Consider the following 14,307-nt stretch of genomic DNA (forward strand, 5'->3'; position numbering starts at 1 on the left):
TCCCAATACAAAAACAATGCTAATAACATCTTCAAAAAGACACATGTCAATATCCTGGTATGTACAATGTATATGATATAAACTACATGCATGCATAATGGGGTGTAGGTGAGAAGGTAAAACAAAATTCATGAAAAACTTGCGTCCAGCAGCCAGATCAGAAAAGATTAGAATGAGATATACTGTAAACCAACTTTTATTCGCGGCGACTTTATTTCGCGATTAAATGACAATAAGCTGGTTCGGGACAACTAATGTTTGCGACCAAGCCTTATCCACACCTTTATTGTTACAAAAACTACGGACAAAGGATTGATTCGCGGCGAGAAATATTCGCGACGACAAAGCTCTCGCTAATTAACCTCGCGAATATTTCTCGCACGCGAATAAAAGTTGGTTTACAGTAGTCACATCTGCCAGGTTCTGGTGTGATGTTTGCTGGACATGTGAAACGAGATATTACAGTTAAAATCTTGAAACATCATTTATGGAAAGATGTAACATGCTAGTAAATGTCAAATCAATATTACTGATATGTTATTCAGCGACCATTTAGCCTACCGTTTCTTAACAATTACCAAAATTGATATTAAATGCACCTTATGATATATACCTGAACTCCTGAAAATGACAAAAAACAACAACAATTAAATGACGTTTGGCGTACTTGTCATGACCCTTTATTTAATTTATAGTGCAGTATGCAACAGATAAATGTATGCGCAGATGACAATTATTTGGCAGCATAAAAAATATGATAGACAGCATTGGAAATACCATCGTGATCCAGTGAGCCTCGAAACAACAGTACCCCCCCCCCCCCGTACCCCCCCCCCCCCCTCGCCGGAGACGGCATTCTATGCAAAATTATGCAATGTCCTTATCACTAAATACATTCACATGGACTGATCGGCGCTGCTACCCATGTCTCTTTGGAGTAACTCCTGGTCATGACGCTGAAATTATAAAATGAGAAAGCAGAAACAACCCAAAATATAACTACTGTATACAGGGTTATTTTAGCTCTTAATTATTTCCGCAATTCTTTGCTTGCAAACGGTTTGGTCCCGTCTTAGATTCGCTCAGACATAGTTGTGCAGTTTAAAGGGGCATGGTCACGATTTTGGTCAAAAATTATTTTTTCGATTTTAATGTTTATTATGCTTCAGTAAGACATTTTTAATAGGCAACCAAAATTTGAGTGTCATTTGTTAAGTTATAAGCAACTTACAGAGCTTACAATACCTCGCTATGTAACCAAAGCTTTTGTTTACATTTTGAATGTTGAAGTGAAAATTCCAGTTTTAGACCTAAAATGAATGTGTTAATCGTTAGGAACTGTTTATTTATGCTTAAAATGAATAACAATATAGACAAATCATCTTGAAAAAGATTTTTTACTGGTATATTGAACCTATGTAAACAAAAACAGGGCACGAGCCTTGTTTACATGACGAAGAATTGTGAGTCCTGTATCTTGCTTAAAACTCATCGACGGGCACCCAAATTTCATTTGATCATTAAGAATGCATTCATAAAGCATTGTAAATAATAAAAACAGAAAAATAAAATTTGACCAAAATCGTGACCATGCCCCTTTAAAGAGAGATAACATATATTAATACATTAGAATTCGCCCAGTCTTAAATTCGCCCGCTGACAACGAGGACGAAAGAGGCGAAAATAAAACAGGGACCAACATTTTCCTGTATACAGTATACGGTGGGGGATTTGCGATGTTTCTTGCAGCGGTTGGTGAAGAAAAAAAGGAAGAGTTAATAGCACATGCTCACCAATTAACATGATGTTCTAGAATGTTCTGAAATTGATAAATGGGGACCATCTAGACAGTTTAAAATTTTACCGGCTTTTAAGTGTTATTGCCCTTTCCTCATCAATTATTAACAATTGTTGCGCAAAATAGTCTTGTTTATCCTAATGTGATACGCCCTATTATACTAATTAAAGTAAACAGTTGCATCAATTTAAATTGTCGCATCCTCCTTTGTTTAGCATAACCTTAGGAACAGTTGCCTTTGTTGGCTGCAGAAATCTGTTTTGTTAAACTGAGGATTTTTTTTGTGTAGATCCCAATGTTTACCTCGTGGTCCAGCTACCCACTGAGACAGCAGACGACCACTGCCCTACCACAGCCTGTGGTTCCCGCCAGTTTAGGTGAGTTCAAAGTTCAGATCTGTTAAAAAAGGGAAAGAACCTTTAAACAAAGGAATCATTTCACAGTTTTCCACGATTTGCCAAATTCATTTCCGTCGATCACGGGACTATTCTAATATCTTCATCTTTTATTCTGGCCTTTGAATAATGGTACAAGATGTACCTGTCTAATTACTTTTAACAACTTCAATCAATGTAGTTAATCTAGCATTAGTATTTAAAGTAAAACTATTATCAGATAAGAACTCATACAGGAGGTTTTTTCTGACATATAGAGGAAATGGTTTATTGTTCTTTTTTTCTTTTTTTATTATTTTATCTTCATAAGAAAATGTTTTTGCCAGTTCAATATTAAGTAGTTTCAGATTCCTTTTCAAAACATTTAGATATTTGACTTTGGACTAAGTCTTGCATCATGGTAAAGGGATATGGCGGTCTTATGAGAGGGGAGAAGTTTTGGAACTTGTGCTATCAATTCAATTAAAAAAAATTATATTGAAAAACATTGTACAATAAAAATATGTTCAAATCACATCATGATAAAAATCGTCAATATAATTTGCCAAACAGGTTTTTGATAATATGTGTCCGTATACTTGTGTCTTTAACTGAATTTTTTTTAGTTTTTAAGTTAAAAATGAAAACGTTATCCGTAACTATCATTGCTTATACTTTTGCCCCATGTTATTTTCGCTTCTACTGACGGTTTTTGCCTCGTCTTGAATTCGCCCCAATAATATTACATGGTAAAAGAGATATAAAATGAGACATTGGAATTCCTCAAATAGTAATCTGCTTACTGACAAAAAGAGCGAAATGAACGAAAATAAATCAGGGGCGAATAACCGGTATAAGGTATATGCACTGTATAAGCAAATCTGTTTCAGGCAACAATTGACCTTGATTTTAGCTGTTGCTTTGCCATCTTCTTGGGTGGTATTTCTACTGGCATACCCCCTCTGACTCCTACTATCATTAGTACGATGAAACGCATGTTCGGACGAGCGCAGCTCATCCTATCGTATTGGCGCACGTTCAATCGTCTTTCGTGCGATCTTATCGCCATATTTTACAACACTCGCGTTCATTGCACAACAGTCGCATATAGACGCAAGATATACCGCAGGTTTCAATGCGTTTACATCGCACAACGGTCGCTTTAAATCATAAGAGTTTCGCACGAGTACTTTTTCATATGCGATTGTTTTGGCAAGAGTTTACAAATCATATCAATTTTTTTTTTCGGTCGCACGAATATTTTGTCGCTTCTGCGCGTGCGCCAATTGTGAAAGGGGCTTAAGGTCAAGATCTAGTAAATGAAAAATGCCTACAGGTTCATGAAATTCAAGATATAAATTCTTTTTATGATGCTTCATAATAATATCTTTGTTTTATAGGGTGTACCGGGGCTTAAATTTTGGGTAAACACAATGAAAAATCATGTTTTAAACAACCATTTTCTGTGAAATATGATGGATAAAAGTAACAAATCTCAGAGTTTTGTCCAATTTTGACAAATGAAATATATCTAGAATGCCTACAATCTCTCCAAAAACGGCATTAAACAAGCTCTTTACCTCCTCTTTAAAACGATGTCAAATTGAATATAGGTACCGGGATTACTTTTCCCGTGATAATATATAGAATATCCAAATATTGTTTTATTTTCTACATAATTCCTTGAAAGCTGTAAAATACGGGAAAAGATTCATCAAGTCAATTATGACGTCATAATGGTTCTAGCACCAAAAAGACAGTCTGGAATCATTTACTAGATCTTGACCTTAAGAGACATCGATTTGGAAATATATCTATAAAATCACCCAAATTTTGGTAAATCTTTTTCAAGTGCCTCAACTGGTCCGATAGTAAAAGAACGAAAACTCCTGTTAATGATCTTTGCTCTGTGTGTATGGCTTTATAGATGTTTTTTTAGTCGAGATCTCTAAAATCATGATGAAATAATACCTTGAAACTATGTTTGGGTAGCATGATAATTTTTTTCTGGTGATTTTTTGCTACGTAAGGTGTCCTTGTTTGAAAATCAGCGGCGAAAACGTTCTCGGAAGTTTCGGGCGTCATTGGGTTCGTAATGTCATTCGGAACATTAAATGGTCCGGCTGATGCAAACAAGTTGCATGTGTTCTCCGTCGAAAACGCTAATTTTAAAACTAGGATACATTAACTATTATGTATTATGCATATAAAAGAATTCAAGAAAAAAAAGTAGGAGTAAGTCTTAGATTTAAAAAAAAAATTTCAACAGATAAAACTAATATTGGGGGAGGGGGGGGGGGGGGGTTAATCCATACCATACCCCAAGTGTTCGCTTTTTAAGGGTCGGTCGAAAATCGCTTTTTTAAAAACAAGTTTAAAAAGACATAAGTTATTTTATCAATTCAGTGTTATCCATATAAAAACATAAGCAGTGGGAGTTGGCATCGGATTTGTTTTATTTTCAATAGATAAATATGAGGAGGGGGTGTAATCAATGCCCCGAGTGCCTGTATTTAAAACATGATTTTTTACATTTTGTTTACCAAATATTTAAGCCCCAATATTAAAGGTTGCTACACATCCTATCAAAGAACGATATTATTATGAAGCATCAATGAAAGAATTAATATCTTGAATTTCATAAACCTGTCGGTACCTTTTATTTACCAGATCTTGACTTTAAACCAAAGTGATTGTACATGCACAAGTGAAATTGAATTATAATTAAGACTATAAACAAAGTTGTAAAAAATTGATAAGTGCTGTAAATGTAAGACAAGACAATGCGGGGAAGGGTGTGTGGGGGGTGGGGGGGGGGGGAGACATGTTTCAGAACTAAATAAAAATAATATTCTGTGTTATGACAAAAACAGATTGAGAACTTTTATCAAAATCAGATTATTATACAAAATCTATGTAACCTACATGTACATTTCTCTTGGGATTTTGTCTAATATCAAAATATAGTTTATTTCAACAATTCATTTGAAAATTCTGCGACAGTCACTGGTACGAATACCTTGTTCTTTGTAAGATACATTCTTTTACAACAAATTAACTTTTCCTTTAAAACATCTTTTTACCGCCCTTTCGTGATGTCAAAATGATAAATAGAATGTCAGGGAAAAAATTGCCAAATGAGAAGAAGGTTCAATCATAATATTTTATAATTTCGGATTACATAAATGGGTTTAAACCTTTTGTTGATTTTGAACGAAGATAGTTGCATAAATTAAGCAAACATCACGTTTAAATTGAAAGTAAAACACAACAAATATCAACCAATTCTTTAATTAGTTTGTTTTGATCAACAATGACAATGAACTTTATTCTTAATAAACTGTGTTTACAGTGTAGAGAAAATATATACAAAAATTACATTGTGAAGAAGGATTAGTAAATGTACATTGTACATTAACCAAGAGAGCTAACTCTCTCAATAATTGTATTTATAAATTTACAAATCTTGATAAGTGTTTTTTTTTTTGTTTGATACATTAAACAATGTTTCAAATTTTAAAACATTTGGGTTTGATATGTAATATTTTGGTAAAAACATGTTTCTAGCATCAGTTATACAAAGATCAGAACAGTTAAACAAATAGTGGAATTCATCTCCAATTTCATTACAAATACATAATTTACAAGTCCTATTCTCTCTTGAAATATTGAACCATCTTCCTGTCTCAATGGGTAGTTTTGAGTTAACAGTTCTAAAAAACAGTATTTCTTCCATAGTTTTGTCGGAAAATTAAAAAAAATATTCCTCAAAAGCCAATGATTTTTTAAACAGTCTGTAATTTATACTTTTTGGTGAATTCTGAACATCACTATACTATGTTAACTGTTACCAAACTGTTAATCTGTTCAAGATCGCTGTTTAAATCTGCAGTCAAATTTATCTCACAAGAATAATAATTTTAGAAAAGATTGGTTTTAAAATGTGTGAAAAAAAAATTTTATAATTTTTTTTCTTAAAACACTTTGCTTTTTATAACATTAGTGGAAATGCATTTTTTTTTTGGCCTGGCACTTAATTAGAATCTAAGACTAATGACACAAATTTAAAACAAAGAAATCTTTCAAAATTTGCGCCTCAGAAAAGAAAATTCTATTTCCATGAAAATTGTTTAAAATTTTGATTTAGAAAAAGTATTATTTTTGATAATTTGATTTTTTTTTCAGAGAAACTTCATTTAAGATAACAAGTCTTTCTGTCAGATAGTAATTAAAGCAATATGATATAAATATCACTTAACGCGTCTTTCGCCAAAAAATGTCGGGATGAAAAAAAAACAACTTTCTTTTGTGGTTTTGAACCAATCTACAGTGAGCGGGCTGGGGTAGAGCATTGACCAGATTCAGTATATGACAAACATGTGAATCAAAAACCTTTACCGGATTATTGTCATAGCTCTAAGCATGAGTGATCCAATCAATCTGTTAGTCTCTAACGGCAACAGTCCCTGCTATTCTTATTCGCCGGGCTCTCATTCAAGTCAACTTCAATTACTTCCCTCTTGGTGTAAGTTTACAGAGATGTTCCGGGGCTTTAATTATCAAGATAACAATTGACTGCCTAAGTTGGGTACAAAGTGTAGCAAATCATACAGGGAAGAGATAAGTAACGCAAATTTCTTCGTGCGCACCTTTGTTTGTAGGAGGGAACACATGATTGCGTTGGCATAACAGATGATATTGCATGTTGACATAAAACTAGTCATTCTTATGCAACATTTTAGTTAAACTTCACTGATTATTAATATTATTTCTAAAGCTAGTTTTAATTTGTAATATATAGATAATAAGAAGGATGTTCAATTTACTTAAACTATAACCTAATTGAAAGTTGTAATTAATGCTGTTTTAATTTACTTTAATTTATGTCAGAAGGGATTGTTCTTTTTAACATATATAGAAAATATTAAAAAGAAACGGATATAACATAAACGATTTATATGAGTCAGCTCCCACTCAAACACCGAACACGAATGAACCTTACATACGATACGAACCCCAATCGCAACTTCTCGAGTCTTTCCGGTAGGCTCGGAAAAACATTGTGTCCGAGATTCAGAAGTTGCGATTGTACGAACCCGTGTCTCCTTTTTAGCTCACCTGAGCTGAACTTTTTACAGTTTGGACTTCTTCTCTTAAACCGCTTGTTCAATTTCACAAAGCACCCTTATAGTAAAGCAAATAAAAATTGCAGAAATGAAAGACCGATCTTTATTAAAAGCGGAGAAAACCTCGAAAATGTAGAGCAAGGGGTGCAATTTTTAAAAATCTTCTTAAGATCTACTGAGTCAAATTCAACGTAATTTAACATAAATATTCCTTATGGAAAGGAAAACATTTTTCATCCATACACTAACATTAACTCATTTTACCCATAGGAATTTTTGAAAAAATATCAAAACATTTTGTTTTAATATAAAAGTACATATGTACAGAAATATATGGTGGCATATCTCTGCCCCTTGTGTGCAAGTTATTTTTCCATCAAATATGTCGACATGCAAGATAAATATGTTGACATGCAAGATAATTATGTCAACATGCAACATAACTATGTTGACATGCAAGAAAATTGCAATCAAATAAGAATTATACAAAATCTCAAAAATTCTCAAATATCGCCCACTTGTGACATCCAAGATTCTAGATGCTACCTTTTTATGTCAACATGCAACTTATTTATGTTAACATGTAAGATAAATATGCTGACATGCAACTTATTTATGTCAACATGCAACTTATTTATGTCAACATGCAACTTATTTATGTCAATATGCAACTAACTTATGTTGACATGCGAGATGAATATGTTGACATGCAACTTAGTTATGTTAACATGCGAGATAATATGTTGACATGCAACTTAGTTATGTTAACATGCGAGATAAATATGTTGACATGCAACTTATAAGTGGTATGTCAACATAACTTAGTCGCATGTCAACATAAATATGTTGCATGTCAACATATTTATATTGCATGTTAACATAACTAAGTTGCATGTCGACATTGATAAGTTGCATACCGACATAAAGAAGTTGCATGTTAACATAACTAAGTTGCATGTCGACATAAAGAAGTTGCATGTTAACATAAATAAAATGCATGTTGACATCAATAGGTAGCGTATCTAGCATCTTGAATGTCACATGTTGGCGATATTTGATATTTTTTATAACTCTTATTTGATTGCAGTTTTCTTGCATGTCAACATAGTTATGTTGCATGTTGACATAATTATCCTGCATGTCAACATATTTATCTTGCATGTCGACATATTTGATGGAAAAATAACTTGCACATAAGGGGCAGAGATATGCCACCATAGAAATACTTATTTTAATGAAGGATATTTAAAGAACTGGGTAGCTTAATATTACATATCGGTCCTGTCGAAATGAATAAAAATCAAAAACATGATATCTTTAATATGTTCGCCGGAATAATTCATGTAGGACACCCCATGTATGAAAAAAAAACTTTAGTTTTCGTTTGGTAATTGTAAACTCCGAATCCGGACCTTCTATACGGATTTTGTTAAATATATCTGTATTTTTAATGTTTGATCTGATATTTCATTAAGGCCGCATTCGAGTACATACACCAAAATTTCAGAATCGCACAATTTTAGACTGCTTATTAATATAAACACGAAAAAAATTATGTACAAGACTGCGTCCACATTGGTTTTTTGTTTTTGTTTTTGGGGGGTTTTTTTGGTGTTTTTTTTTTTAATTATTTGCTATTTTCAAGATGAACAAGAAAAGGATGTTTTCATTGGTCAGCTAAGGCTTAAGATGAGTTTCTTTAATATGACAATGCCTATAAAAATAGTCAAGGAAAGGTTGTGGCTAAATGGAAGCAAAAGCTCTTATCGTGGTGCCCTCATCATTATGCGTGAAACGTTAGACTATTTTTTCTCGAAATTATATTTTGCTGCACAATTTACTTTACCAAAAATTCAATGAGTGATTATCCACAAGATTAAGTGCCATGAATTTATATTAAAAAAATATAGATATCGATGACAAATAAAGGTCTATGAAAATATGTCACCAACATCTAGCATGAGATGTCATCTGGCTCTTGAAAATCGCTGTTAGATATATACTTGTTCATTTAAAGATATCCAAATTTTAAGTGGCTATGACATCATGCAAATGGGTTGTTTAAAAAGTACACTCATGTACTTATTACATTTTTAAGTACAACTGTAAAAGTTTTAATCAGAAAAAAGCTGTGCATGCTTCTTTTGCCGTTACATTGTATCGAAAAATAGGGGAAAAAATTACGTGTGCCTATATATACATATATATATAAGTTCTTTCCTATTCACAAGTGTGACGATCTCTTTCACAACTGACTACTCCAGAGGTCAGAGGTCACCACAAGCCCGAACCTATTGGGATGTTATGTGTATACACACAATAGTGCTTCCGAAAAATTTATCGCCTAGCTTTTCCTCCTTCCTAATCTATGGTTTCCGATCGGTTATAGATAGCTGTATCTCTGAGGTCTCATTCTATTGGTTTCAGTCAGCACGGCAGGTAAACCATGCTCTTCAATGAAGCTGTTTTTCATTTTATTCAAGGTAAATGACGACATTTAAAACAGCCTCGCTGGGCTTGTTTTTTTAGTTTTAAAGATAGTCGGTGCATGTTTTTTAAAACATCCCTTTTAGTTTTAACCCAGTATCTTTTTTTTTTCTCAAACCGTTGTATATTTAGGGCACTGAAGTGGATATATATTAAGCTGTTTGTTTTTACATTGTCGTTTTGTCATATGGTGATTCTGGTTGTAGCCAAGCATCCCCAGCAATGGACGAAGGAGGAGGTGGCGGCTTGGTTACGGTGGTGCGGGGAAGAGTACTCGATCGAAACAGTGCCCGCCGACAAGTTCGATATGAACGGTAAGGATAATACTGTTTCTTCACTTTTCTGTTATCAGAAAAACTGAAACTTTAAAAAAAATGATTCAAATTTCAAAACAAATCATCACTTTGAAATAAAAGCAATATTTGGACGTACAGTTTAATCAGAAAAATGTCAGTTTGTTGGGGGGGGGGGGGGGTTCTGTGAATCAGAAAATTATGAATTGTGTGAATGCGATTTTTTGCGGGACAATATTTCAACATTCAGCTACGTGTAACTAAAAATGATTGATTGAGTTAACTATAGAAATGATTATGATAAGACATTTTTAGTATTGACCGGATATTATTTTGTACGTTAGAAGGTGACCCAGTCCACATATTCAGAGGAAGTACTACAATGTAGTTGCATTCTGATAAGGATGTGAAAAAGTTATTATTAACGTCACCAGTGGGCCACAAGTATATAACTTACTGAGAAATGTGTTCCTTTGAGAGGGAAAAACCCAGGCGTTTTGATTTAGTTTCACTTTTAGTAAATTAGAACCATAGACAGTCGGTAAAAATAATTAAAGAATGAAAATATTATTTGTCCTTAATAGAATATATAATTTAGGTTCCCCTAAAGTAACTGTTTTTATAGTTGTCGTATAGAACAGTTCATTAAAACAACTTGGTTTAATTTTGCTGAAACATTCGCAATATTTTTAATCAAGAAATAAATAGAAAAATTAAAATATGCCCTCTTAAAACACATTTTGCTTTCTCTCCCTAGTTGGTTTTATTTAAAATTTTACGTGACCAAGAATGCAGAATTAAATTCAGACAACCTAATTGTATTTCTGAATTTTTAATTTGCAAAAGCTTTAATTCAATGTAAGGTCAATATTTATGGATATTCATATGTCCAAAACCATTGGTATTGCATTATATATATATATATATATATATATATATATATATATATATATATATATATATATATATATATATATATATATATATATATTATTCCCTGCCACTTAAAAAATGAGGCCCATGCATTGATGAGTAAATCGGAATTCCATATTGTATTAAGGTACGTCTGTACTGGTTGAAATTTCATTTTAGAACAACAATGATAATCATAATAGATTTTTAAAATCATTATTCATCATTTATCACTTCTATTCATTGTCAAAACAATTGAATGTCTAGAGATATTTTTTATGGACCGAATAAAGTGGTCGTATGACGTCATATCTAGACAGCCTCTTAATGTATCAGGAAAGACGGGTTAATGATGAGATAATAGAAATAAAGGTTAAACACAATTTGTAATATCAACTTCAACACCTGGGATGTCAAGAATATGACTGTATTTTTACCAACTTTTATAAAATATCTTTGGAAAATATTTATCTAATTCATTTTCTACATGTAATGCACGTACGTTTTTAATTGTTTTGAAGATAGGGGACTAAGAGGCATTAAGGAAGTGTAGGGGCAATAATAAGGAACCCCGCTTACTTAAACGCGCTTTTAGACGCTTTACAAGTACATTCTTAAAAATAAATTGTCGACACTTAAAACAGAACACTACATGTAGCGAACGTTGTAAACGACTATGCTGTAAGGAATGAAGACTGCGCCTTAATAGTGATGCCTCTAAGTACAAGAACATATAAACCTTTCAAGGTTTTATACTCAGGCAGTTCCGCATGTGTTCACGGTAGAATTACACTTTTCAGGAAAAGCCCTTTGCCTTTTAAAAAGAAGCGATTTTATGGAAAGAGTGCCGAAGAACGGAGACCTTCTGTACAACGCATTGAACAAACTCGTCCACAAAAATTCAGGTAGGTTTTATTTGAAACTGATACAAATTTAACTTTTTTTTAAAAAAAAACCACACAACATATAAAATAACTTCTGTCTTTATAGTCAAGAATTCAGCATTTTTGCATCGTCTATGGACAGATTTGATACAAATGGTAAATTACATACTTCTCTGTATGTTTATCGCTAGTTGGATGTGCGAAATTCTGTTTTGATGTATTCCTACGCACTTTGTTGATTGCAGGGGTATACGACAACCAGTCGCAATCTGGGACTTCTTACCAAAACATTCCAACTGCACCGTCGTCCTTTCAGATTCCTCAACAGTTCTCGTCGCCAGGTAATTAAAAATGTTTTCAAAATAATAATTATTTAAAATGTTAAAATTGACTTTAAAAGATCGTTATCTCCTCTAGTCATATTCAAACCACGCTGGGGGTAAAATCTCTGTCTTTAATACAGAAATCTGAAATTCAATACATTTATAATGTGTTAATCAAATAATTTCATAATATTTATTTTCTTTGCTAATATTATCTTGATATTGTTATTTCTCTCTCTCTCTCTCTCTCTCTCTCTCTCTCTCTCTCTCTGAGTTGAGAGATATTATTTAAGTAGTAAGTATTTAGTACTTGTACAGCATTCATATGATGTCCTAATGTTTAAAATTTACATATAATGCTATATATTTCACTATAATCAGATATTGATGGTGTTGATATTCAAGATATTTAAAAATCATTAACTTAAAGGTCCCTTATAAAGACAACAAAAAAAGTTTCATGATCTCTTAATTCAGAATTTGTTTTCTAAATAAAAAAAAAAGGGGGGGGGGGACAAAACAAGACATTTTTACATCCCGACCAATGGACGACAAAATTGATGCTTTTTTTTCAACAAAATCGATTCTGTGATCGCATCTTGAATCATGATCCAGGTAGTGTACGACACTTCCCCTGCACCAGGAAACGGATCACAGGAAAAAGTTCCGTTGACGATCTTTATGGTCATGTTAAAACTTAATCATCCGGATACTTCAGGAAAACGCTAGGGAGTGATAATGATCGAGAAAATGTCAAACATCTCTGCGTTTCCGCGTTGGTCTTTGAGAGAGGCCGGAAATAGGACCAGTCAAATGTCTCTAATATGACACCAACCTGCTGCCAGTGAATTATGTTATTGATCCGTAGATCTGTTAGGCTTAGAATCGAGATGTGTTTCCGTGTTATTCGTTTCTTTTTATCCAGGGAGCAGGTAACATGGCACCTTTTGTCGATCAGAACAAGGAACAGTTCTGCGATTTTTCACTGCAATGTTGCCTTTAGACTTGCAAAAGAACGCTTTTGTTTGTCATGTTTAAGCGCATCTTTATAGTCGGGTATTAAAAATTCATAAAAATGACAAACGTTTGAAGAATGCAAACAACAAATGCATACAAATAATAAATGTCAATTTAAACGGATATCCTTATGAGATTGGTAGTTAGACGTTACGGGGAAAATTTAAAATTAGGAAAAGATAAGAATAGAACCCTCTGTAAAAATGTTATTGATAAGTGTAGGTAAACGGAAGTAAGTCTTAATATGAAAACCGGTACACAAGGGTATATTTATCAAATATTGCCTTACATTAGTGAATGCTGTAAGGGAAGTTTAAGATAAGATTACGCAGTTGTGTCGGAAATACAAACGGCAATTGCATATATTGTGTACACACACTCGTCAGTAATACTAACGCGTTTCATATATGCCGTGGTGAGAAGCGTACCAGTACAATGTATATATAACCTCAGGATTCTGCAAGAATAAAATTCATTTCTTATCAAACGCATTAGAAATAGATCAAAGTCTTTATCGGGTTCTACTGTATGCAATTGGCACCGTCTCTTTCTGGTAGAATAATCTTCAAGTGATGCTTAACTTATATAAATGTATGTAGTACAAAAAAAAATGTACATAGCTGGAAGCAATTTTACATATCTGGATTTGGATACAATGTACTCTGAGAATACTTCAAACACTTATGACCTCTTTAAATCTCAACCCGGAATATAATTTGTTTTTTTTATTCGCTCAACAATGCGTGGATTTCATGCAAAGCATTGTAAACTAGAACGACGAATTCTGTTTTTTCTCTCATGATCGTAAAAAATATAAAAATATTTATGATCTTGATAATCTTTCAGATCAGACCAATGGTGGCCTAGTCCTCCTGTCGCGGTCCAATGCACAGACGACGCCTGTCTACACGACTAAGGTCAAGCCATTTGTGCCCATCCTCCCACACCCCGCCAATCATATCACAAAGCAAGAAATACTGCCGGTTACCACAGTACCAGGTAGTTGTAAGAATTAAGATACATTGTAAGACGAAAAATGTATGGTTTTCTAAAGAAAACCATTTTCGAAAGAATTGCAAATAGCAACTTGGGG

The 14,307-nt window shown here is 33.2% G+C and overlaps 1 protein-coding gene across 10 annotated transcripts in view; it reads left to right on the forward strand.

Annotated features, from left to right (window-relative positions):
• Positions 1 to 14,307, forward strand: part of LOC105325515 (transcription factor ETV7) — a 28,817-nt gene that overhangs the window by 9,288 nt on the left and 5,222 nt on the right. For 6 of the 10 annotated variants that reach the window (XM_011425121.4, XM_011425123.4, XM_066084116.1 and 3 more), the window contains 5 exons: positions 2,088 to 2,175; positions 9,992 to 10,099; positions 11,791 to 11,895; positions 12,120 to 12,215; positions 14,061 to 14,216. In XM_011425121.4, coding sequence (XP_011423423.3) covers positions 2,088 to 2,175; positions 9,992 to 10,099; positions 11,791 to 11,895; positions 12,120 to 12,215; positions 14,061 to 14,216 — 553 coding nt within the window. Of the gene's footprint in view, positions 1 to 2,087; positions 2,176 to 9,539; positions 9,782 to 9,991; positions 10,100 to 11,790; positions 11,896 to 12,119; positions 12,216 to 14,060; positions 14,217 to 14,307 lie in introns of those variants that run through there. The other 4 variants (XM_066084117.1, XM_011425129.4, XM_011425131.4 and 1 more) reach the window with 3 other exon arrangements.

The sequence above is a fragment of the Magallana gigas genome, chromosome 5 (genome assembly GCF_963853765.1).
Source record: "Magallana gigas chromosome 5, xbMagGiga1.1, whole genome shotgun sequence".
Taxonomy (NCBI): Eukaryota; Metazoa; Mollusca; class Bivalvia; order Ostreida; family Ostreidae; genus Magallana; species Magallana gigas.